The sequence below is a fragment of the Electrophorus electricus genome, chromosome 10, assembly GCF_041902795.1.
Source record: "Electrophorus electricus isolate QZ-2024a chromosome 10, ASM4190279v1, whole genome shotgun sequence".
Taxonomy (NCBI): domain Eukaryota; kingdom Metazoa; phylum Chordata; class Actinopteri; order Gymnotiformes; family Gymnotidae; genus Electrophorus; species Electrophorus electricus.
The window spans coordinates 32,270,777-32,298,276 of NC_137506.1; the positions used below are offsets into that span (position 1 = coordinate 32,270,777).

The following is a 27,500-nucleotide window of genomic DNA, read 5'->3' on the forward strand; positions in this document are numbered from 1 at the left end:
GAGAGGGAGAGAGAGAGAGAGAGAGAGAGAGAGAGAGAGGGAGAGAGAGAGAGGAGAGAAGAGAGAGAGAGAGAGAGAGAGAGAGAGAGAGAGAGAGAGAGAGAGAGAGAGAGAGAGAGAGAGAGAGAGAGGGAGAGGGAGAGGGAGAGAGAGAGAGAGAGAGAGAGAGAGAGAGAGAGAGAGAGAGAGAGGGAGAGGGAGAGAGAGAGAAAGAGAGAGAGAGAGAGAGAGGGAGAGAGAGAGAGAGAGAGAGAGAGAGAGAGAGAGAGAGAGAGGGAAGGGAGAGAGAGAGGGAGCGAAAGAGAGAGAGAGAGAGGAGAGAGAGAGAGAGAGAGAGAGAGAGAGAGAAGAGAGAGAGAGAGAGAGAGAGAGAGAGAGAGAGATATCCAGAAGCTGGATTAATGAAGTTGGACAGTTTTGAAATTAAGCGCCGATTGTCTGAAATACATCACCACACACACACACACACACACACATCCTACATCACCACACACACACACACACACACACACACACACACACACACACACCCTACATTACCACACACAGCCTACACCACTACACACACACACACACATACACCCTGTATCACTACACACACAGCCTACATCACTACACACACAGCCTGCATCACTACACACAGCCTACACCACTACACACACACACAAACACACACACACACACAGCCTACACCACTACACACACAACCTCCTGTTCTCAGCTGGATTTATTTATTAATTTTTAGACTTTCTGTTATTCATTATGAGGTCGAGATTACTACCCTTAGCAGCTGTGGTTCAGCTAGAGGTCTCAGTGAAAAGCGTGCACGCCTACGTAACCGTTCACGTACCTCGTGCTGAATTTGAATAATTATTGAGCCACTGCCAGTTTGTTTAAACAAGCTTTTCTATCAGTGTAAACAAAGCTCTGGGCACCAAAGACCTATGCTGGAAAAGTGTTTCTGGAGCCACAGTAAAAACGGCACACAGGAAAGTCATGTGCTCCGTGACAGAAGGGTCTCCATCTCTCTTCTGAGCACTTCACAAGTCTGGGCCTGGAGTTCATTGGTTGGAGTTAGCGAGGAGGGAGGAGTTTTGGGCATGGCCTATAGGACTCCATATTCCCTCATACAAATGCAGAGTTAACAACTGCCGTTTTGATGCGTGTGTCATTTTCCAGGTCACGCAGCACATGCACGTGTTGTTCTCTGTCACGCAGTGCTTGCACATGTGCCTCCGTGCATGTGGTATCCCCTGTGGGCCTTTTTACTTAACCATATGTGCTGAACTGTACTGAGAGCATTAAATGCAGATATTCCCACGTGTGCAAGGCACTATGGGAAGACATAAGCGTGCATATACAGCACTGTGTGAATGAATAACAACGTGACCCTCATAAAGTGCCTTTATCAGAACCTAAGGACATTTTACACTCAACACACACTGGTCTTACATGTCCAGTCACACACACTGGTCTTAAACGTCCAGTCACACACACTGGTCTTACACGTCCAGTCACACACACTGGTCTTAAACGTCCAGTCACACACACTGGTCTTACACGTCCAGTCACACACACTGGTCTTACACGTCCAGTCACACACACTGGTCTTACACGTCCAGTCACACACACTGGTGGTAATAAACTGTCCTACTGCTCGAGGGGAGTTTGCGTTGGTTTGCAATAACCTAAACAGGGATGTTTAGCTGTTAAAATCTCAACATTTTATTCTCCTGTCATGATGTCAGCAGTTTTCAGTACAGAACTTTCAGGTTCTAAACCTCGTCTGGGGAAAAGGATTTTCAAAATGTTAGCGTTGAAAAGATGGAAACTGTTAAATTCATCATTTAGGGCAAACCTGCTCTAAAAATCAAGGAACACACTTGGATGAACTAGATCGCAAGAATGAAGAAAACAGTGAAGATTCACCAGTTTTGTTTTAAGAAAAAGACAAGGTGTCCTGATACTGGTGACAGACAGTCCTACAGACCAGAGCTGCTGTTAGTATTTGGTGCACACGTCCCTGACGCCTGGCTGGGGTTTAAATGCTCAGCAGAGAACAGAGTGCACAAGTGCTGGACTAACTGTCCTCACCAGGACATGTAAATGCATCAAAATTTTAAGTTTCAAGTTTGGTTTATTTGTCACATACATAGTCATACACAGTATAACTCGCAGTGAAATGGTTGAGATTGCTCTGTCCAAACTGAGGAAAGGAAAACATGGGTGCATAGAGGAATATATATTCTATATATGTACAAAAATATATTAACAATGTATGTACAATATATGTATAGTATGTACAATGTATATATGGATATGCATATATGTATGTACATAATGTACAGTTCCATCTTATAATTGAACATATTTACAGTTATATGTTACATGGTGGGTTTTTTGTATGATTTAACCCTGTACAGGATTAAATAGAATTTAGCAAATTATAATTTAGGATTCTGTCCAATTTGAATTTCTCCATATAAATGCTACTAAACAAAGATGTGAAATATTATCCTCATATTACTTTACAAAAAGGCTGCAAGTGTGTTATAGCAATAACATCACTGTACATGTGAGACAGACACACACACACACACACTTATGAGCTTTCTTGCTCGTAAATGGACACCTCAGTAGACTGGATCTTTGTAAACTTCGTTTTGTGACAGCCTGTAATCTGGTTTGGCCGTAGTGCCGCTGGGTAACGGACTGAACCCATAAGCTCCTGTTTCTACGCACGAGACGCAGAGATCCGAGCCTGAGGGTCAGCATGTAGGAGCTGCCGTCTCCGTAACCACGGCACCGCTCACACCACACACGTTCTGAGTGGGAGATCGGAAGGTGAAACAGACTCACGATGGATGCTAAATACGAGTCACGTACGAGTTCATTACATCTCTGACATTTCTGATGCAGGAGTTTCTTTAGAGGTTTTACATAAATTAACTGAGAACCATCCAACTTAACAAACACTTGAGTTAATAAATACACAAAAGATTTTAACAAAAACATGTGAACGACATCAGTCTTTATAACCTGGAGTTTACAAGCAATAAAGCCCCTAAAGGGTGAGGTGTGTTTGTTAAACACCCTGAGAGGGTGAGGTGTGTTTGCTGTCGGTGTGTCAAGGCTGCACTTCCTCTGAGAGGATGTTTAATCCAGGAAGTCTGTCTGGTGTTAAGACGTTGGTAAGGAGGAGGACGATGGCTTTGTTGATGCTTTGATTTCAGCGAAGGAACGAGAGAATATTCTTCATGTCAAAACGTCTCCTTCACTCTCCGCCAGACATGCAAATGACCTGGAGCTCTTCACACAATGCGACCTGAGAGATTTCACCTTCCTGCACTCATTAACTGCGTGTGCGTGTGCGTGTGCATGTGCGTGGGTGTGTGTGTGTGTAAGCATATGCGCTCGGTGGCCCTGCTCTTCACAGGAAGCTGAGTTTGGAGTTGAATCATTTGTGCCATGTCCCTGCCAGCAAACATTCCAAGATCCGAATATTCGATCAGCTTCGTAATCAGCCAGACCTGTGAGTGTGTGTGACACCCACGCTGACAGAACACTCTTAGAGGGGTGGATTCCCAGATCACTGCTGCCCATGGAAAACTCAGCTCAGAACAATCACACAGAGAGAGAATTTTACATGCTTTCTTATTAAACTGGGGAAAACAAAGCCATTTGCCTTTGAGAGCTGTAAAATTTGGAACTTTTAATGAATTTTTCACAAATGCACAGTAATTGTCTGATGCAGTAATGTGGAAGCGTCACTGGGGACTGGGAGCGGAAGAGTGTCTGCTCTCTCACAGATGATCTACACTGGTGCCCTGTTTCACACAGATACTGTAACAGCTTCGTGTATATGAGTGTATCCACACGCGCACAACTCCTCACAACATTCACATGTTCGGTTGTGTGTGTCTGCATGCAGGCGAAAAAAGTAAGGAAATGTCATTCTTGTATGTGTGTGTGTGCGTGTGTGTGCGTGCATGCAGGCAAAGGAGACGTGTTCGGCGATGTCTTCTGGAAGGAGGTGACATTGGCACAATCGTGTGCCAACGTGCGGGCACTCACCTACTGCGATCTGCACGTAATCAAGCGCGATGCCCTGCAGAAGGTTCTGGAGTTTTACACAGCCTTCTCGAGTCACTTCTCACGCAATCTGCTCCTCACCTACAACCTACGCAAGCGTGTGAGTCCAGCTGTGTGTGTGTGTGTGTGTGTGTGTGAATACAAGACGACTCCCAGTACAGTAACGTCACCGCTGGGGTCGTCTGCCTTTTGTTGATACCAGTACTGGAAGTCCTCAGTCCTTAGCAGATGAACTTTCACTCTTCAACTTCAACCCTTCAGTTGGCTCAGATGAGCTGAGGGAAAGGACTGGTGGATATATTTGCTCCATGTACGACAGGGTGGTGTCAGAAGAAGCCTGTCTCCAGGAGGCTGCTTCTTTGAGGTCCAGGACTTTGATAGGACTGTTCCTGGTGTCCAAATCCTGAACAGTTCCAGCACAAAATAACAAAAATCAGTGCACGTATAAACACCGTTTTCCATATCACACACTCCCACCACCAAAAAACCAACTCTGTTCCAGTCTTCTATATCTCTACATGTTGGTTTGGAGGTCCAGACAGTAATAATGGTTCTAATTTTGGAGTGTGATTCGCACGTAGCCCAGTGTATGAGCCAGTGCAGTAACACGCGTAGTTATCGATCACGACACCAAACGTAGGTCTCAGATCGTTGCTATTCTTAGAGCCCAGAATGACTGGCTCCTCCCCCACTTGGAGGGGGCGTGGCGCCAGAGAGCGATGCGGACATCGGCATGGCGACCGGGTACACAGCAGTGTCCGTGACACCCACACACTGCACCTGACTGCTTCCGTAAGCCCTTAGGCATGCGAGCTCAGACCCTATGTCTCCACATCCATCCGTCCTTCATCAGTTATTTACTGGCAGCATTTTTAATTTTTTTGGATAAAAACTACGGACGCTTTTTATAGATGATCCTATAGGTGTCACTCTCTCCTTCTGTCGCTCGTGTAATTTTGTCCGTTTCTCTGTGTGTGTGTGTGTCTATATATACAGACTGAAGTTTACCTTCTTAGCTTCGCCCACTGAGCAGAGTGGCTTCATCCACTGAGCAGAGAGGACCTGCAGATGTTTAAAATATAACACTTTCCAAGGCCTTCCAGAGTTTGAGCTGTTTATAGATGACTTCTCTTCCTTTAGGTTTCCATAGAAACAATGTACCATAGTAACAATGCTTGTGCTAATGTCATGTCCACTGAAGTTTCTAACCACACATGAAGTGAAGGCACTCAACGAATCAACTAGCAAATTATCTTTTGATTGCGCAGTGCAATTTTATCTTTTGCACTTATGGTTGGTCCTAATGGTCTTGAAGCTTTGTCATATCTGTGGGATATTAGTGGTCACAGTGTCTTCATCATCCTGGAAGATTCTGGAAGCTTTCACCACTTTTTCCTACTTGCAGGATTTGTAAGGTCCAGAGGATGACTGGGTTTTAGTGGATTGTTGAGGATGTCAGGAGGGGTGACACTGACATATTTAGGAAATTCCCAGTCCGGGACGTCTCAACGTTCCCCTTGCTTTTGGAAGATGGAGTGTCAACTCCACAGAGGCAGAGACCGAACACATTGTTTTAACAGCTATATGCAAACGTTGAGATCAGCAGTGCAGCAGAAGGGGGCTGAAATGAGCTTGTTACTCTGTGAAATAATAATGATATTTGCGGTTTTATTGTGACCCACATAGTTGCTCCAGTTACCTTACGGTACAGAGGGGAGAGGAGACTTGGAGTGTGCTGTGCTAAGAATGGACACAGGTATGCATGCAGCTCAGGGCAACACCATATATATTGTTTATCATTATCGCAAAACCGCAACACGCACATCTTTAACCGCGTTACATTGTGTTACATTGTACCTGGATATCAGTGCAGGGGGCTGAATGTGTTCATATTGTAAAAGCCTAAGCCTAAAAGTGCTCTTTCTTGGGAGAGTGGTAGAGTTGATCTAGCTAAGATCCTGTGGGCTCTCCAGATCCAGGCGGATAAGAGAAGTGGCAGCACCAAGCGGACAATGTGACAGTAGATAAGACACAGGAATCAGCAGCAGTAATAGACGTGGCCATCCTGAGTGACGGAGACATCCAGAGACAGGAATATGAAAAGTTAGGAAAAACACCAGGGACTGAAAGAAGAAATTATGAGAAAGCTCGCCAGGTGGTTATAGAGGCACCTAGGGGTGAATCTGTCTCCAACGGATTCCAGGAATGATGATACCAAACTGTCCAGAAGAGCGTAGCTGTCCTAGGAACAGCGAACAAACTCAAACTTGAGACGGCATGACCACCCAACAGGAATTTTATTATGACGCAAGGGGAACAATGAAATATTACAGAAGTGGTTTTAATGTTATGGTTGATTGACGTGCAGCGTACTTCTACCAGTCATCCATGAACTTATTGTACAAATTCACTGGAGTCCACGTAATTATGAGAAGCACACACCTATCTCTATAAAAACGTCCCACAGTAGGTGGTGTATATCAGAGAGCAAACCATGAGTCATGAGGTGTGGAGAATTGCCTGTAGACCAGTGAAGCAGAAAAACCTGGTTGACTCCATCATTTTCAAATGGAAGAAGTTTGGAACCGCCTAGACGATCTTCCTAGACCTGGGAGCCCTGGCAAGTTATCAGAGACCAAGAACCCTTCAGGCAACCCAGGATCCAGAGTTCCGGAGTTCCGGAGTTCCAGAGCTCCAGAGTTCCAGTTTGGAAATAGGAGAATGTTATAGAAGGGCGATCCATGGTGCAACACTCCAGCAGTCAGGCCTGGTAGACAGAATCCATTCCGTACTAAAAGCCAAATGAGACCCCCCCAGATCAGACCCCCCTTTGAGTTCGCCAAACGGGACCTGAACAATTCTGACCATGAGAAGCAAAATCCTCTGGTTAGATTAAAGGAAAATCAGACTATGTGACCACAATTCCCAGCGGATTGCATGGATTATTTTTGGGAACCCTGATTATTCTGATCCCCACGGTGACACATGATAACAGCGTTATGTGGTGGGAATGTTGTTCTGTGATGGGGCTAGAGACAGTAGTCAGGACGCAGGGGAAAATGGAAGGCCGAAGAATATCGAGGAATTATGGGCGAAAACCTCATCTTGGGGACTTACATTTTAAAAGACAACGACCCAAAGCAAAGCACCAAAAAAACAGGCCTAGTTCTGGAAAGACGTCTGGAGTGGCTCAGCCGGAGTATGGACCTGAAGAGGATGAATGATTCTGTACGGAATGGGATAAACTTCCGACACAAAGCTGCGCCAAGCTTCTCATTCCCAAAAAGTCTTGAGGTTGTCATGGTACCAGAGGAGTTTTAACCAAACACTGAGGGCCTGAATGTACATGGAGCCTTTTAATATTGTACTACAGGCCTGTTTATCCATCACTACCATGTCCGGTTGGGGTGTGTGTGTGTATATTTTTATATATATATATTTATATATATATATATATATATATATATATATATATATATATATGAGAGAGAGAGAGAGAGAGAGAGAGATTCAAAATTGTAGTGAAGAACAGTGTTTCCAGAGAACCAAGACAGCAATGAAATGCGATGTTTTATACACACACACACACACACAAACACACTATACATGTATAATATATAGTGTATATATACACACTATACATACTATAATATATATATATTTTATATAGGTATGTCACCATACCTCCAATTTGCATACACATAAATAAGAAATACTTCATCAGCCTAACACACAGACACACACACACACAGACACACACACACACACAGACTCACACACACACACACACACACCTTTGATTGATGGCTTATTCCTATCACATGACTCACGAACATGACAAGCACGTGAAAGGACTGCAATGTTGGTGTCACTCCTGAGCACACTTAGCATCACTCTGAGTCACCCCCCCCAGCAACATGCAGTCTCGGAATAACACTGTCGGAACGCCCTTCCGCCCTCAGCGCCACGGAGAAATTCACTCCAAAATGAACGGTGGGACAAAGAGTGCAGGAGTGAGTCATTTCCAAGCTAAGGACCTTGATGGCTGTCAGGCCTGGGAGCTAGTTTCTGAAGAACAGCAATAAGAGGGCTTTTCCCAAGGCGGCTTCTTCATCCCAGTTTGGGTTTAGAGTTGGGGGTGGGGCTTCTCTCATCCACCCACAATCTCCAGTTTGCTGTGAGACCAATCATCCAGTTGGGTGGCAGAACTTTTGTTTGTCACGTGACAGTCTTTTCCAAACGTGTTCAGGTGGTCTGGAGACGATAGACAACCGCAAATGAAGCCCCTCTCAGCCTTGGGTGAAAATGAATAAACCATTTCACTCACGTCCGTAAAAGAGACGGCAAACTTTTAGTTTATATGGAAATCAAGATAAGAAGTAATCTAAATTTAATTGAACATGCTAAAAAGGTACTTGTGGTGTAGACCTCCCAGATTTCGGCTTATGGGACGTCCCTGGAGCTTTGTCCTGTAGACCTCCCAGATTTAGGCTTATGGGACGTCCCTGGAGCTCTGTCCTGTAGACCTACCAGATTTAGGCTTATGGGACGTCCCTGGAGCTCTGTCCTGTAGACCTACCAGATTTAGACTTACTGGATATCACTGGAGCTCTGTCCTGTAGACCTACCAAATTTAGGCCTATGGGACGTCCCTCAAGCTCTGCAGGACAATGGTGATTCAACAGTGATGTTTGTTGAATTTTTACAAAAAAAATGTAAAAATTGTTTTCATACAAACAACTGTCAAAATGTCCTGTAAAGGTCCTGGACCGGTTAACTGCCTCCGTCTCGCAGCTCCGTACACACCAGCAATAACGCCCGTGCTCCCGAACTCTACAACATGTTACTTAACAGCCATTAGCTTGCATGCCCCCAATTCCACAGATACATCTGGGTGTCCCAAGCATCCGATTCAGAAGAAGGCGACTGCATTCCGCAGCCTAATCTGGGATGTGCCTGGGAACGCCATTCTATTACATAAACACGTGTATGACTGGCGCTTCAGAAACAGACAGAAATTTCATACGGTGTGTATCGGTACTTATTGCAGTAGTCATCAAGTATTATAATAAAAGAATCTGATGAAGCCTGTAGTATTTTGACCATAATTCTTTAAGTTTTTTACGGTATGCGAATGGTCACGATTCCTCCAAACATTCACAGAACGCTCATCTAGAACGTCTGTTTGGCCAGACTGCTCACAGGCCATAATTCTGTGATTCATTACAGAGTGTATTTTTATATTGCAACCTACTGTGAAGTGAATTCTGAAAAGTAATGATTAATAAACAATACAGTTTGGCCCTCAGGGTGAGGGATTTATGTTAAAGCGCTGCTGCTAATCTTAGCGGTAATTAGAATGTAGTGAGAGTGTGTGTGTGTGTGAGAGTGAGTATAAAGGGAGGGGACCAGGGCTTGGATGAAGCATCCATGTAGATGCACAACAAGAGTGCGGAGGATGAGAGGGCATTAGTGTATCTACATCCAGTTTGATGCTGTGTTTCAGAAATGGTGCTAAGCAATGTGTGTGTGTGTGTGGTCACCCAGGTAACACTAAATAAGCCTCTTTGCAGTAAAGCAGCTCAGGTGTGGTGTCCTGGGCTTATCAGGCTTTTGTTAGGGATGCAACAACTATACACACACATAGACAGACTCAGAAAGAGAGACATCCTCACACACACAGACACTCTATACACACATGCATTCACACACACACACACACACTATACACATGCGCACACATGCATGCACACACACAGACTCAGATAGACACAGACACTTACTATACACGTGTGCCCTCACACACAGAGATACACTGCACATGCACATGTACACACACACACACACACACACACACAGACACAGACACAGACACACACAGACATACACACACACAGACATACACACACAGACACACACACACAGACACACACACACACAGACACACACACACACATACACACAGACACACACACAGACATACACACAGACACACACACAAGACAAACTATATGTGGTAATTAATTTTCATTTATTTTGTCTTCAGCTAAACAAGTTCAATAACCCATCATAGCCTAAATGACAGCTGTCCTGGAGATGAGCATGCGTGTGTGTACTTTCCGTTTGTGCCAGCTGACAAAGTGAGCTAAAAACCCCAAAACCCAACACTGTGGAGATGTTAGACAAAGGGGAATGTGTTCTCCCATTGAGGAACACAAATTACCTCACCTTGTGTGTGTGTGTGTGTGTGTGTGTGTCAACCAGAAGGAAACCCCAAGGACGGTCTCTCTGCAGTAATTGATCTGAATAATAGTTTCTGTGTAGCCATAGTAGGAAAAGCATTCTGAATCTAACCAGATTCTGCACCCTGCTTTTTTGTTTTGTTTTTTTTTGTTTGTGTGTGTGCGTGCGCGTGCGTGTGTGTGCGCGTGCGTGCGTGTGTGCGCGTGCGTGAGTGTGTGTGTGCGTGCGTGAGTGTGTGTGTGCGTGCGTGTGTGTGTTGGTCTCTGAGTGACCGGGGGTCAAAGCTGAGGTATAAGGTTCTGTAAGGTGGTGATGAGTGTGTGGAAGCTGAAACCAGTCTGGCAGAGGAGATGGTGTGATAACATGGCCCAAACCCCTCACACACACACACACACACACTCACACCCACACCCACACCCACACCCACACTCACACTCACACTCACACTCACACCCACACTCACACACACACAGTGTGTTTGTTCTTTACCATTTCTAGCATGGTCCATTCCATGAGATTGACTAGTCTAATAATATTAATAAATAAATAATAAATACATATTCTGGATAAAGTCTGGTCACAGTAATAGAGAACAGGTGTCAGTCAGAACATTTTGCTTTCATGGCGTCCTGTGCACTCAGAGTGAGATAATTACCTTTATTAGACAGTCACAAACCTTCTCAGGAGGACATAAGAGAAATCTGGCTTATACTGAATAAATGTAAACAGTAGCAAAGGGCTACTCTCTCTCTCTGTAGCAGAGGGCTACTCTCCCTCTCTGTAGCAGAGGACTACTCTCTCTCTCTCTCTGTAGCAGAGGGCTACTCTCTCTCTCTCTCTGTAGCAGAGGACTACTCTCTCTCTCTCTGTAGCAGAGGACTACTCTCTCTCTCTCTGTAGCAGAGGACTACTCTCTCTCTCTCTGTAGCAGAGGACTACTCTCTCTCTCTCTGTAGCAGAGGACTACTCTCTCTCTCTGTAGCAGAGGACTACTCTCTCTCTCTCTGTAGCAGAGGACTTCTCTCTCTCTCTGTAGCAGAGGACTACTCTCTCTCTCTCTCTCTGTAGCAGAGGACTACTCTCTCTCTCTCTCTGTAGCAGAGGACTACTCTCTCTCTCTCTGTAGCAGAGGACTACTCTCTCTCTCTCTGTAGCAGAGGACTACTCTCTCTCTCTCTGTAGCAGAGGGCTACTCTCTCTCTCTCTGTAGCAGAGGGCTACTCTCTCTCTCTCTGTAGCAGAGGGCTACTCTCTCTCTCTCTGTAGCAGAGGGCTACTCTCTCTCTCTCTGTAGCAGAGGGCTACTCTCTCTCTCTCTGTAGCAGAGGGCTACTCTCTCTCTCTCTGTAGCAGAGGGCTACTCTCCCTCTCTGTAGCAGAGGGCTACTCTCCCTCTCTGTAGCAGAGGGCTACTCTCCCTCTCTGTAGCAGAGGGCTACTCTCCCTCTCTGTAGCAGAGGGCTACTCTCTCTCTCTGTAGCAGAGGGCTACTCTCTCTCTCTGTAGCAGAGGGCTACTCTCCCTCTCTGTAGCAGAGGGCTACTCTCCCTCTCTGTAGCAGAGGGCTACTCTCCCTCTCTGTAGCAGAGGGCTACTCTCCCTCTCTGTAGCAGAGGGCTACTCTCCCTCTCTGTAGCAGAGGGCTACTCTCCCTCTCTGTAGCAGAGGGCTACTCTCCCTCTCTGTAGCAGAGGGCTACTCTCTCTCTCTGTAGCAGAGGGCTACTCTCTCTCTCTGTAGCAGAGGGCTACACTCTCTCTCTCTGTAGCAGAGGACTACTCTCTCTCTCTCTGTAGCAGAGGACTACTCTCTCTCTCTCTGTAGCAGAGGACTACTCTCTCTCTCTCTGTAGCAGAGGACTACTCTCTCTCTCTCTGTAGCAGAGGACTACTCTCTCTCTCTCTGTAGCAGAGGGCTACTCTCCCTCTCTGTAGCAGAGGGCTACTCTCCCTCTCTGTAGCAGAGGGCTACTCTCCCTCTCTGTAGCAGAGGGCTACTCTCCCTCTCTGTAGCAGAGGGCTACACTCTCTCTCTGTAGCAGAGGGCTACTCTCTCTCTCTCTGTAGCAGAGGGCTACTCTCTCTCTCTCTGTAGCAGAGGACTACTCTCTCTCTCTCTGTAGCAGAGGGCTACTCTCCCTCTCTCTGTAGCAGAGGGCTACTCTCCCTCTCTGTAGCAGAGGGCTACACTCTCTCTCTGTAGCAGAGGGCTACTCTCCCTCTCTGTAGCAGAGGGCTACACTCTCTCTCTCTGTAGCAGAGGGCTACACTCTCTCTTTCTGTAGCAGAGGGCTACTCTCTTTCTGTAGCAGAGGGCTACTCTCTTTCTGTAGCAGAGGGCTACTCTCTTTCTTTCTCTCTCTCTCCCTCTCTCTCTCTCTCTCTCTCTCTCTCTCTCTCTCTCTCTCTCTCTCTCTCTCTGTTTTCCGGGACAGTGGAGAAATAAGGCACAGGTCTGTGCACGTATGAAGTGAGGACAGTACAGTGTTGCCCTTTTGTTTGTGAACAGAGCTATTCTGAGGTGGGATCAGCGCGGCTGTTACACCAGCAGACTGGTAATGTCACACCTGCTGTTTCCTTTCTCCCATACTGTTACAGGCGAGTTGATTTCTAACAAATGGCTAGAAATGTGTTCACCCTACAAAATCAGTGAAGTGTGGCGTCAGGTGACCTTAGTGCCCCGGCGTAGCTGACAGATTAGAGCACTTACTTGGACTTCGATGCTAAAGGCATTCCGGAAACTGGCCATGAGACTCTGCTCGCATTGGTTCTGCTCTGAAGTCTGTGTGGAGAGTAACAGCACTCCCGGTGAAGTCCAGGGAACTGTGTAACCTCCAGAACCACTGTGTTCCCTCTGATACTGGGCCAGACAGAAACACAGACGGACGGGCAGACAGCTCCATTGTGAATGAGGAAAAAGGCTGCAGCGTGGGTTTCAAATGAAACTGTATTGTGCTGAAACCTGAGGGCGGCGCGGAGGAGACATCAGCTAAGTGGATGAAACAGGAAGGTGACCGTGGGTCATCCACACCATTCTAGCCCAGCGAGTCACCATGGGAACAGAACATATACAGAGCAGGACTAGATCAGAATGGAGGTCTACAGACTGTGTCTGAGCACTGTGTGGACTGGCCGGTACTGTGTGTGCTGCAGGAAGTACCTGATAAATAGAAGGAAGTAGAACAGTATAGAGTTATAGAGAGCGTCTTCTAGAAAGCTCTGTGGAAAATGTGTCTTTTAGAAACGGCGAAGTGCCGTGCAGAATTCAGACACAAACCTTTTCATTCACTTCATTTCTAGTCAAAAGACCATTAAGTATGTCAAGGCCATTGCGCTTTTCATTTCTCAAAGAAAGCAGGAAAGATTTTATCAGAAAATCACACAAAGCCTCCAATATTAAGTATAATGTGAAATGTAAAAGTATTTAATTTGCTCCAACTGATCAGTATTTAACCTGCTGCAGCTTTAGCCCATACAGTCTGAAGACCCACGAGGTACAGCTGTGCGCCTCAGCAAAATGTCTGACATATCCTGACGTTCCGCACCGCTGCCGCTTGCTGGAGGAAGCGCAACCTCTGGGCTTGTTCTGTATTTCATCTGGGACCATACAGGAGATGTGTTCTGGGACAGGCTCACAGGGACAGGTTTGCTATGATGGTAATATGGAGCGTTGGAACTTCAGGGTGTCTACCTGGACATCGGTCATGCTGGCACTGGAGGGTTTTTTTTTTAAACATTTTTACTTTTCTCCACATAAATGACTTTTTTTTTTTATTACTACACACCTTGGAATGAGATTTGTGTGTGAGTAAGACTTCAGATGTGAGTTTGTGTGTGTGTGTGTGTGTGTGTGTGTGTGTGTGTGGAAGGTCTCACTCCTTTTCCATTAACATAAATAATGCAGAAGCAGTATTGGAGAGATTCCTTATAAATAAAAACAAGACATAAAATAAAATTAATTAAAACGTATGCCCCCCACACCCCTTTATTCCCACAATGTAAAGATCAATACTTTCTATCAATACTTTCTAAGCTTAGTCTTTATGCTTCATGCAAGCAAAAACCCAGCTCACACTAAAACACAGTGAACACTCTTTTAAACTGGTCTGACAAACCCAGCTCACACAAAAACATAGTGAACACTGGTTTAAACTGATCTGACAAACCCAGCTCACATTAAAACACAGTGAACATTAAAGGTACAACAAGCATAAATCTCCATGAAAAACTACCATCTCTAATTCAGTCACAGCATTGGGTCCATACATAATGGGTGCTCCATTAGACTAAAAACCCCAAATAAATATTGGGATCGTAACGTAAAATAAGTTATTTACTTATTTACGGCTTAGTGTTTACCACCATACCGTAGACACTCGGAGACACCTGGCTGGATGCCCTGACTGCTTGTGCCATAAGTTCCTAATCAGTACTGACCACAAGTCAGACTGCTAACCAAGTAACTGGCAATCAGAAAGATCTGTGTAGTCAGTTCCTCACCTAGTTATCTGAGCTAACATGAGGCAGCTTTGTTTCCGTGGTGACGTTAGGACTTAGGCAAAACAGCGGCACTGTAATGGAACCATCATGTCCTTGTATGGGAAAAGAAGCCAATCATTTGGATAATTACGCATAAAAGTCTGCCGGTGTCGTGATTTCACATTGCAATTGCCGCCTTCTTTTACATGTGGTAGCAGAGCTCTGCTCAGTTCTGTAAAACTGTTCCAAATCCAGACAAATGAGGAAAACTAACAGACTTACTGAGGGCACCTTTAATAGTCCTGCCAGGACTGGCTGCAGGCGTCCGACCAGTTCCCTTAAGCAGAAACATCGCAGGTGTCCCAGTAGCACACCTGCTGCAGGTGGAGCAGGTCCAGAACACGGTGGAGTCCAGAGACACTGGACAACACCGAGGAGGCGGGAGGACTCGCAACACAGGCAGGAAGGGGGAGAAGACGGAACATCTCGGCTTTAATCCGGAGAGAGCTCGATGGACTGAGCCTTTCCTCTGTGTACAGAGGCTGATGGGAACTCTTGGACGCTGTATACGCCGTCTTTACTGCTGTGCTCGGTCTCTGCGTCTGTCTCTGTGCGCTGCAGGAGGCTTTTAGAGTGAATGATGGACCATCGAGACTGAAGCCAGGAGCTCTGATGCAGCACTGCCTGCTCAGCTCAACCTCACACACACACACACACACAACCTTAAATATATTTAAGGTGGAGTGACACAGTCGGATTTGAATAATTTGAATATTTGAATATTCATTAGGGATTTATTGCCTTAATCTTCAGTTGTAAGGGGAAAGAACCCCCGCCCCCAATTGCTTAATGACCCAATTGCTTAATGACGCATCTTTTGGATCTGTTTATTGTGGTCATCTTGTAGTCCATGGATCTGTTCATTTGTGCGTGCGTGCGTGTGTGTGTGTGTGTGTGTGTGTGTGTGTGAGAGATTGTGTTCTGATGGTTTGGGTAGATAATGTAATGTCATTTGGGGTAGCAGTGAAATGGATGTATGGATACATTAATATGATAATGACGTGAGGCCATTCAGTGTCATGCATATATGTGCACACTTGATGCGTGTTTTAGCAGTCGACCTTCCTGGGTCATATGCGCGCACACACACACACACACACACACACAGGCATGCACTTGGAAGCAGACAGGCCATATCATTTGCAGGAACAGTCATTGGTGTGCGTGCATGTGTGTGCTCATCTGTGAGAATGACAAATTGCAATGTTTCACTCTGGGCTGCTCAAATTCCAGTTTAGTTAAACTAAATCAGGATGCAAATTGCCAACGTGTCAAATCCAGTCACAATACGCTCAGACTAATACACACGAGATCAGTCCCACGAGAGGGAAGTTAGGCAGAAATGTTCTAGTGTGTTTCTGCTGTGTGTATACGGGGGTATATGGGAATGTGTGTGTGTGTGAATGTAAGAATATAGATAGTTTTGATTACGTTTTGGTAATGAAACAGGCTCCATGGCATCATAAACCATCTACCAGACTAACGACTGTGTTCAGCACTGACAGGAGTGTTGACTATTCTAGCATCAGTCATGTCAAGATTTCTGTTCTTCGTCGAGTTCTAATCCAGCCAGAGAAAAAAATGCCCTTCACACTAGTTGAGTGGAGGGTATTGATATGGCCCGTATAGAGGACTGGCACAATGTGTGTGTGTGTGTGTGTGTGTGTGTGTGTGTGCGCGCAATGCAGAAACGCCATGCTGACCAGAAGCATGAGAAGTACAAGATCTGCAGAATTTGCCATTATACAAGGCAGAATGAGGTGTGTGCACACGCATGTGTGTGTGCTGCTTTTTGTTACCTGAAATATGATTGATATGATTTGAACCAAACATAAGAAACAGTGTTTTCCTGTTTAAATATTGATTACGCAATACAGCCCAATAATGAAACCCCCAGATAGTGACAACAGAGCCCCATGTTGCCATGGCGCCGTAGTGAATGTGTACGAGGGCTCAGGAGGCACCAGAGAACACTTTCACACACACTCTCTCAGTTTCAATTTCCTTTCCTCATTCTCCCTCTCACATTCTGCTCCTCTCAGAAATTCACAGAGTGTGCAGTGTCAGTTTGAGGTCTGGTCTATACATCTAGATGTGTGTGTGTGTGTGTGCGTGCGTATAAAGTACTGCACATGAGACTTAGGTAGTGCCAGAGAAGCTTGGAAAGAAACTCTAAACATCACAAACGCACTCCAGTCTGAGGGAAACATGGAACAAACATATAACACACAGGTCCTTGTGTACCTTATGCACACACACACACCCTCCTGGCCCGTGTGTTGGGTCCAAATCCAGGGCATACCCATTACCATGAACTGAGCTCTGCGCCGAAACACTGACTGGGTGTTTGGTCAAGTGTGGCTTTGACACTGTAATGACAGCGGCGTGGCACTGGGCGCCGAGTTAGTGGAGTTCATTATAATATTCATATGTTTACAGGGCTTTAAAAAGTGCTTTACATATGAAAGACAAAACGGACAATTACACTGTAAAGGAGAAAGAAGAGAAGAATAAATAAGACAAAGCCGCAGCAAATGGACAGTGTGCTCACCAGCCTGTCTCGGGTTCTGGCAGTGGTGCTGTCACTGCTGGGCTGAGAGCAGAATTACTGTGTGTGTGGTATTCTAGTCGCAGTAAACACACAGACAGATTGGCTGGACAGATGCTTTGAGTCTCCACCCCATCTTGTGAATATTCATTGCAGCAATATGAATATTAACATGTGAAAGATGGCTTCATAATCAGTTGGCCTGTCCAGAACTCTTTAATGACTGGAACAGGCTGCCTCCTTGTCGTGTGTGTGTGTGTGTGTGTGTGTGTGTGTACTGTTGACTCCCATTGCAGCTCTTTCTGCTGCACAGAAAAGTGTAAAGACTTCTTTGTAACTGATGTGTTGAGGAGGTCCAACACAAGACATGCAGGAGAAAAGTCGCCAAGGACAGACAGGAGAAAGGAGATCTTGACAAAAGCGGAGAGAGAACATGGAGTTACCACTGATGTCCCTGCTGGAGAGCGCAGGACAGGCGGGTTAATGGAGACACATCCTTCATCCCCACCCCTCATCCGCCAGTCTCGTCTTCCTCAGGCTTCTCTCACTCACCCCGACAGCAAGCTGCCCCGTACACCCCAGGGGTCTGTGCACCCAGGGAATCGGCCCACCCAGAAAAAGACGAAGAGAAATCCAGTGGCTTTAAAATATGAATGAATGCCAAATGAATAAAGGACTCAGAGAGTGCGGGTGTAGAGGGGTGGAGACGCGGGTGTAGGGCGTTAGGATCCCACGGTTCAGACCCGGCTGAGGGACCAGGACAGGATCCAGTCCTGGGTTTTGTACTCCCCGGAGACTAACTCATGCCGTGTTCCCTGGTCAACCAGTCCGTTACAAAACAGCAAATATCTGGTACTGGTAGTCTGGAATACGACTGCCGACACACTCTCCTGATACGATGACAACATGGTGCGGTCAGTTCTGTAAACTGTTCCGTTAACTGAGAGTTTGTGCTGGAGTTTTACGTCACATGCCATTAGACTGGGAGAACTGGTCCCCATCATCTTACTTTTAGATGGTTGACGATGGCCAGGGTCCTTAAAGGGGTGTGTAGTAATGTTATTTCTGACTAATGCATGGGTCAGTTATCACCTATGTGCGGTTTGTTTGGGCACAGATGTGTACAGATGTTCACTTTTCTTTTTTACCTAGATCGTCTTCAGGAAGATAAGTGATGTCAAGCGTGAGGAAGAGGAGCGTCTGAGGAGGAAGAATGAGGCTCCGCTGAACCTGCCTCCTGACCACCCTGTGCGGCGTCTCTTTCAGCGCTTCCGCCAGCAGAAAGAGGCCCGCCTTGCCGCAGAGCGAGCCAATCCCGAAGAACACGACCCAGAGAAGGGACACGCCCACTGCGAGGCCATTGTCCAAGACGTGGTGGCCACCACCAGTATAGTCACAGTGACCGAGAGCCCAGCCACGCCCATCCCCTCAAACGCAGCCTGCAGCCACGCCCCTGGGCCTTCTGACCGGGCGTTGCTGCAGGCGCCGGTGCCCTCGTCCCTGGCCGGTGGCAGGGTGTCAGAGGTGCGCGCGGCTCGCGGCTGGGGGCGTTTCCGGGAGAGCACGGCCAAGCCGGAGGGTTGGGTCAATGTGGCGAAGGCGGAGTCAATGGAGATCCTACCTGAGCGGAGCTGCAAGTCGGCGGAGCCCAGCAGTCTGAAGAAGACCGACTCGTGCGACTCCGGAATCACCAAGAGTGATCTGCGCCTGGACGAGGGCGGGGCACGCACCCCCGGAGAACGCAGCCCCGTCCAGCCCGACGGCCGGCCCCCGCCCATCCCCGAACACCCGCTCCACGGCACGCTGATCGAGCTCCGCGCTGAGCTCAAGGAGGAGCTGTCGTCGCTCAGCGACCGCATGGTCGCCCTGGAGACGCAGGTCGCCGAGGTGCTGCGGTTGCTAAGGAGCCGGAAGACTCCGCCCTCACCTGTTTCCCTGTTCCAGGTCTCGCGGCCCACGTCACCGGGCTCAGACAACGAGGATATCTTCTCCTAAACGTGGAGGGTGTGCGCACAGGCACGCGTATGGGACAGAGGGCTGAGGAGGACAGAGTGTGTGTGGAGGCCCGGATGGACGGAGCTGACGGTTTGTTCTTAGATTGGTGGCGTCCACAGACGTAGCAGCAGAGACTCGACAGACGTGTGAGGTGCTCATGGCACAAATACACACACGGGCTACTGCAGGAGCGCGCGCACACACAAACGAAAGAGCCAGAGAGAGGATCTCTCACCCTGAGGTAGAAGATCTGAGATGCTGAAGGGATGGTACGTTTGATGTCAAACACACACACACACACACACAGCTGTAGTGCTACAGCACTGCTCTGTTAACCCCTTGAGATGTGAAGAGAGAATGGACCTACTGTGACAGACAGTTGTCATGGAGACGCAAGAGTCCTATCTGGCAAGCACTGTTCTCTGGTGTTTAGCGCACACACACACACACACACACACACACACACACACAGTTCTTCTCCCAGGCTGATAAACGGATGTGTTCCGCTCAGACTGGTGACTGGCTCCTTCACTTCCTCTTTGAGGGGTTTTGGGAAAGGAGGTCCCCAATGAGAAGGATGGTATTGCCTCTCATAGCACGCCCATGTTACTGACTCCGCCCCTGAAACACTCTTGCTACTACACTTAGTGGCTGAGTCTTCCTGAACTGATGGAAAATAGTGCAAATCATGTATTACAGACAAACTCACACACACACACACACACACACACACACACACACACAATTAAATGTGCATGTCATCACTGTGGCCTTTCTACTAGCTTTGATGTGTATGTCTCATTATTCTGGGTTAGAGATCACAAAAACACTTATCAGTAATACATCCTTCTCACACACACACACCTGTGACACTTCTGGTCATTACACTTGGGTTGGTTTTGCGGGTCCCAGAACAGAGGTCAGCAAGCTTCAGCTTTAACGTCTGTCCTGGCTTTTTGCAGTAGTGTCTCAACGTGAAGCTATGCTACGTGCCGCGCCCTCCAAACTATTCGGACAGGGAGGACACATTCATTATTTTTGCTGTATTCTTGAGCAACTGTAACGCACCTTCTTATTAATAAGCATACGCCGTGTCTCCCAATCACGGATATAACGAATTAACGGGAAGGAACGTGGTCAGAAACGCGTGCTGAAAAATACCACTGAAATGACGTGTCCCAATACTTATGATGCCCAGTCCCGTGAACACTTTAAGCTTGTGTCTGCTGTAAGAGAGATTGGACTTCACTGTCCCAGTACTCCAGAGTCTGAGGATCCGAGTGAGTTTGTGTACCTGCCCTCATCCCATTGTCCTGCCCCTTCCTCGCTGTTCCTACATGTTTTCACACAGTTCTATCCGTGTGGAGCTGAATTCCAGGCTGGCGTTTTCCTCCCCTGCTGTTCCGTGCCTGCAGACCGAAACGTTGCACTGAACTCCGGCACTTGCTCATTCCGTTTAACTTTTATTTTCGCCCCGGTGCAGGTCCCTAGCCTTCTCTGCTCTTTCACAAGGTCTGTGCCTGTTGGCATGTGGACGGACAGAGGGGACCGAGCCTCCTTCGAGTCTTGGGAAGCTGGGATGTGGAGAAGCAGTGCTTAGGAGTTGCACCAAGTGTGTGGCAGCTGGAGCTGTAACTTCCTGGCATTAAACTGTGACGTAGGTTCACTTCCAGGTCAGGCTGTTCAGGGGAGCTGTCCGGTACTGAAGGGACTTACAGTAACTCGAGTGGGGGTTACATTCACGAACCTTAGGATGCAAGTCCAGGATCAGACTTTGTCAAAATAGCATGCGCATGCTTCTGTGTGTATATTCAGCTAGTACACAATGCATGTGTGTGTCTTTGTGTATGACGTCTAAGTGAACCTTAGTCTGAGCTGGGCTTGGGAGCTTAACACCTCCTGTGCACCTCCCCCCAGTTCCTGCCTGGATCAGGCTTTCCTAACACAGCATGACTGGTGGGATATGCAGGAATAAACCACTAATCTGTTTTTTTGCTGGTCAGAATAGAGGATTATGGGTTTTTTAAGCTTTAAAATGCTTAGATCATCCCCAAAGAAGGCACGTGTCACGGGGAGGTTGAGTTGGGGATTTGTTATGATGGGTGGACACAAGATCACTGAAGATGTGAAGATCTGGACTGAAAGGCACTTGAAAACACAACTGACCAACAACAGCAAGACCTTCAATGACAAATATTAGAGACGATCCTCGAATGTCATTTATATCTCAGTTATGATAATGTGAAAACTGTACCTTAAAGCTTTGTAAGGCTTTGTGAGACACATGAGAAGTCAGTGATTGACGGTGAAGGTGCATGATTTTTTAAGTACAAAGCAATAAGAATGCCTCATTTAAACAGACACAATGCACTTCCTACTGACGGAAGGGAGAGGAAGACTGGACAGACCAGATGAACAGACGAGCAGAACGAGAATTCTTTATAAAACTGCACTGCACCAAATCAAGAAAAAGAGGAACCGAAAGAGCGTGTGTGTTTGTTAGCAATGTTTTGGCTAATGGAGCTAAGCGCTCCCAGTGTTGGGTTTGCCATGGACACGCTGCACCGTAACGAGTCCGCTAGCACCTGCCTGAAACACTGCTCTGTAAAGAGTCCAGTGCAGGAGGTTCCAGGGCTACAGCCTGCTTGCACACCACACAGTGTGCATGTTTGCACAATAACAAGCAGTATCAGAAGAGTTTGTGCTCTCCGTTCAAATGAAAAGCAGTGATTTCATGGACCTTACAGGCCTTGTTCCTTAGGTAGTAAACCAGCGTGACTGAGGAACCAGCCTACCATACACTGCAGCTCTCTCTAGCTCCAAAGCCTGGGACGGTTCTGACGTCAGGCAGATTAAGGCAGAGACTGGATCTCTGCTCCCCTGACACAGTTATAGCTGTAGACCAAAAGGGTTTTCGATGGCGGAGCCCACTGAAGCGTGAAGTGTAGTCCCAAGCTGCGTTTACTGCGTGTTTACTGAAAGAACGTATTCATATTGTGTCCATGTTGTTTCAGATGGACATACTTGTAAAGCACAAAAAAAAGTAAAGAAATTTGTAAAGAATATGTAAATTATTTATGATAATAAAATATTTTATACACATTCCTTGTCTGTGAATATATTTTCTGCCACTGCTATTACAAAAAACTATTTAACAGCAACATAAAAAACAGTGAAGAAACTGAGTTTACCAGACACTTGTGAGTGGATGGGTCGTGATAACTGGGCTCCCGACACTGCGTGCCCACAGCCGTGCCCCGTCCCATACCTTCCAGCAGAGCGACCCTGAAGCAAGGCCACCTGTTTGTTACCCAAGCCTTTGCGTGGAGAGCCTCGGGGAGCCTCGGGGAGCTGTGAGGTGAGGAGCAGTGCGCTTCTGTGGCGCTGAGGGCCCAGCAAAGCTGCCCACTTCGGCTGGCCCTTAAAGGCGCTGGAACACGGGCTGTTGGGTGGGTGTGTTACCCAGGTGGCTCTTTGCCAGAGGGGGTGTGGGTGTGTGTGTGTGTGTGTGTGTGTGTGTGTGTGTGTGTGTGTGTGTGTGTGGGTGTGTGTGTTTCAGTGCAGGTGGTGGGTGACAGCTGTGTAACCCTGTGGAATGTAGAAGAGTAGACAAAGGCTTGTGGAGGTTGTACTTGTGAAACTACACATGTGCACACACACACACGCACACACACACACACGGGGCACTGGACCTGCCGTCTATCTGACATACACATCAGGGAAAGAGCAGGCCACTCTGAAATTAAACTGAGCATATTGGAAATATTCCCTCAGCTCTATGAAGAGAGAGGGATGGAGATAAAGAAGTGGAAAAGAGAGTCATACACAGAAAGATGGAGATCGCAAGAAAGAGACAAAGAACAGAAACAGAAGGGTAGGGGTTGGGCTGGCCAGGGAGGTCTGGACATACGCTGGCAGCGTATCTGAGAAAGTGGAGGAGCTCTTCCCAGTGACACGTCATAACAGCACCCCCACACACACCATCACAGTCACAGGCCGTCATACACCATCACAGATGCACACCGTCACAGGCCGTCATACACCATCACAGACGCACACAGTCACAGACCGTCATACACAGTCACAGACCGCCATACACCATCACAGACGCACACCATCACAGACCGTCACAGACGCTCACAGTCACAGACCGTCATACACCGTCACAGACACAGACCGCCATACACCATCACAGACGCACACAGTCACAGACCGCCATACACCGTCACAGACGCACACAGTCACAGGCCGTCATACACCATCACAGTCACAGACCGCCATACACCATCACAGTCACAGACCGCCATACACCGTCAGACGCACACCGTCACAGGCCGCCATACACCATCACAGACGCACACCGTCACAGGCCGTCATACACCATCACAGACGCACACAGTCACAGACCGCCATACACCGTCACAGACGCACACCGTCACAGGCCGTCATACACCGTCACAGACGCACACCGTCACAGGCCGTCATACACCATCACAGACGCTCACAGTCACAGACCTTCATACACCATCACAGACGCACACAGTCACAGACCGCCATACACCGTCACAGACGCACACAGTCACAGACCGCCATACACCGTCACAGACGCACACCGTCAGTCACAGACAGTCATACACCATCACAGACGCACACCGTCAGTCACAGACAGTCACACAGTCTCTAGTTTAAAATTTTGGCAGATTAAATTACACTCATTCTGATATATGCACCCCCCTCCCACACAGACATTTTTGTGCATTCCAAATAAATATAATATTTGAGGTTGAAACTGTAGCGACAGACACTCCTAATCTGTGTCCCGTAATCTCTGTACGCAGTTCTGTTTGTGACGGGCACATTCAGTGTTCACTCAGGGCCCGTATCCATGGAGACACACATTTGCCTTCGCAGCCTTAGCTACGCTGGACAGTGACTCACTGCTCCAGGCTCGTTCTGACTACGGTGGTCCTGTGTAGTGGACAGGAGACTGGCTGGGTGGAACGCGAGTAGTGGTGATGGGTGTGGTTAGGGTGGAGTCGCCATACTGGGCATAGACAGAGTGGTGAGGAGGTGGAGCTTCCCCACTCATGACTGCTTACGATCCACTTCCAGCCCAACCTGGGCAAAGCAATAGAGAAAAGCTAACATAGGAACAGCCATGGTGGACCAACCTGAAGGAGAGAGAGAGAGAGGGAGAGAGAGAACGAATATGTTAGAGTTCAGTAAAATCAAAAACAGAACTTTTGCAGATGATGACACATTCCGCAGCTAACCAAAACCAAAGTGGTCATTTCCAGTGTTGGAGCCCAGAAATATACGACACGTAACGCAGGAGACACCTACACCGCACGGGAAACATGAGACAGAGAATGCTAGACTACAGAGGAAGGGAGAACGTTAGGACGAAAGAGAGAGAGAGCAAAAGAAAGCGTGTCCGCTGCCTGTGGACAGACAGGTGCTCCGCAGGCCGGGGCAGAGCAGGGGGCTGGAATACGTCCTCTCAGCAGGACGGGCAGCTCTACACTGGGCACAGAGATAAAGGCACACCAGTCCATGAACCAGAGTTTGTAAACAGCTCGATTTAGTAAACAAGGTTTTGTCGACAGAGTTCAAGGAGTGACTGAAACTGGATCCTGTAAAAGAAAGAGAAAGACTTCCCATAGAAGACACACACAGTCATGCATGTGTACACACACCGTGGAGTTTAGAAGGTTAGTTAACTGTGCTTCTAGCTCTTACTTCTCATCTGTCAATGGAAGTGTGTGTGTGTGTGTGTGTTGTGTGGTGTGTGTGTGTGTGTGTGTGTGTGTGTGTGTGTGTGTGTGTGTGTGTGTGCGTGCGAGAGAGAGAGAGAGAGAGAGAGAGAGAGACAGAGAGAATCATGGGCATAATTCCAATATAATGTCTCCGGATGTCTATGTTTATTAATCAGTCTGTGAGTGAGTAATGTGTTATTTGATTCCTTTTTTGGTTACAAATAATATAATACAACTTCTGTGGTGGCAAAATTGATTAACTGACTTAAATCGTTACATTATATTTTGTGTGTATGTGTATATGTGTGTGTGTGTCAGACAGAAGTACATCCATATCATTCAGACACATCATTCAGTACTTCTGCCTGACTACTGAATTAGCTGAGTACTACGCCACCCTCCCACTCACTGCAGGACTGATGGCAGCTCAACACTAGCTGGTCTCTTCACTCTGACAAACACAATCAGCTTCATCATCATTGTCATCGTCACCTGAACTTTTTTACTGAAGTTTATTGGCTTGAAACTTTAAAAGGTTTTGGCGTTACATACTGGGAGAGTAAAATGGGTGAATCTATGGATCCTTCGCATCTAAAACCCGCGGTATAACTCAGAAAGAACGACCGTCAGTCGGAGGAGTTCACCAGTGCTAACGGTGTCCAACCTCGAAGACCCATCTGAACAGAAACCACTTACAGGCAATCAAATATTTAACCTGTTGAGAGAAGCACAGAGTCAGAAAGGCTCCCGGAGCACAGCGGTTGCCATGGGGTCCTGAAATGACCTGAACAAACGAGGAACGTGCCCAGGTGAGGAGACCATGTTAGCAGGGCAGCAGACCAATCAGAGAACACAGAGAAGGGCAGCAGACCAATCAGAGTGCTCGGAGAAGGGCAGCAGACCAATCAGAGAACACAGAGAAGGGCAGCAGACCAATCAGAGAGCTCGGAGAAAGACAGCAGACCAATCAGAGAGCTTGGAGAAGGGCAGCAGACCAACCAACCCCCCCCCATATAATCACAGAGACAGAGCAAAAGACAGACACCCCCACATACAGAAAAAGCAACTGTTATAGTGGAGAAGGCAAAGTGAAACTGAGTGTCTGTCAATACAGCCTCTCGAATGAGAGAGAGAGAGAGAGAGAGACAGAGAGAGAGAGAGAGAGAGAGAGAGAGAGAGGGGCCAGGACACAGTGATGGAGAGACAGTGTGGGCAGGTCATCATGTCTGATTGCCCTTCAGGTTTTTTCAGAGTCACTGACAAATTAACACGTGTGTTTTGTCATGGCAACGGCCACTTAAGCATGTGATGACCCTCAATGAATCAATGAATATATTTTTCTCCGGAAACACTAAACATTACCTGCCTGGAGTATGGAGAGAATAAATGATTCAGCTTCACATGCTCATTGTGTGTGCGCGCGTGTGTGTGTGCATGTGAGTGAGTATATGTGTGTGTGTGCACGCCTTTAGAAAGAATGGAAACCATGATATTTACATATGCATTTACAGCATTTATCTGACGTTTTTATCCAAAGCAACTTCCAATTCTGACTAATCACAACTTGAGTAATGGAGGGTTAAGGGTCTTGTTCAGGGGCCCAACAGTGGCAACCTGGCAGTGGTGGGACTTCAAGTGAGTAATTACAGCTACCAAGCAACTAACAACTAGGTTTAGACAACAAGCCTTGAATTTCACAGAATCTAAGAAAAGTAAGTGAACTCGGAGCCTACCTTCTCCAACCAGATGATAATCCAACGAGACAAACCAAAGCACATACACACACACGAACCTACATGCACCTACACACGCGCACACACACACACACACCCCCCTTCACACACACGTGCACCTACACACACGCGCAGCTACCCACATGCACATACACACACGCACCTACCTACACACGCACACGCACACCTACCTACACATACCCGCACACACACACACACACACCTGCTCAGGAGAGAGAGCGCAGCGGCACAACACTTTTGACTGACACCTGCTTAAAAATGAGTCTGACCAGCATGGCTGCTGTAACCATGGAAACCTGACTCACGGGTGCCATGGTGACAGCCAGAACGGGGCTCAGATGACACTTGCTCAGCTCTGCACACACCTGTGGAGTCTCACACCTGTGGAGTCTATGAAGGTCCTACTATGGGGACAAGACTCACCTGGGATAACACTTAACTAGGAAGACCTAACTTATAGAGAACCCACACCTGAGAAGAAGATCTTTAACTGTGGAGAAATCTCACATGTCGACACCCCTAACCAGTGAACAACTCTCACTCCTGGAGTAACTTTAAATCAGAAACTAGGAGA

The 27,500-nt window shown here is 47.2% G+C and overlaps 2 protein-coding genes across 10 annotated transcripts in view; one reads left to right on the top strand and one right to left on the bottom strand.

Annotated features, from left to right (window-relative positions):
* The window catches only part of kcnh1a (potassium voltage-gated channel, subfamily H (eag-related), member 1a), a 56,202-nt gene extending 36,768 nt beyond the window's left edge, over positions 1-19,434 (top strand). The window contains exons 10-12 of one of the 3 annotated variants that reach the window (XM_081721554.1): positions 3,996-4,192; positions 5,779-5,848; positions 18,574-18,726. In XM_081721554.1, coding sequence (XP_081577680.1) covers positions 3,996-4,192; positions 5,779-5,848; positions 18,574-18,596 — 290 coding nt within the window. In that variant the 3' untranslated portion in view covers positions 18,597-18,726. Of the gene's footprint in view, positions 1-3,995; positions 4,193-5,778; positions 7,455-18,573 lie in introns of those variants that run through there. The other 2 variants (XM_035532683.2, XM_081721553.1) reach the window with 2 other exon arrangements.
* A 4,723-nt stretch (positions 19,435-24,157) lies between these two features.
* The window catches only part of hhat (hedgehog acyltransferase), a 66,600-nt gene continuing 63,257 nt past the window's right edge, over positions 24,158-27,500 (bottom strand). For all 7 annotated transcript variants that reach the window (XM_035532685.2, XM_035532686.2, XM_035532689.2 and 4 more), the window contains one exon: positions 24,158-24,587. In XM_035532685.2, the coding sequence (XP_035388578.1) occupies positions 24,502-24,587 (86 nt within the window). In that variant the 3' untranslated portion in view covers positions 24,158-24,501. The remainder of the gene's footprint in view (positions 24,588-27,500) is intronic.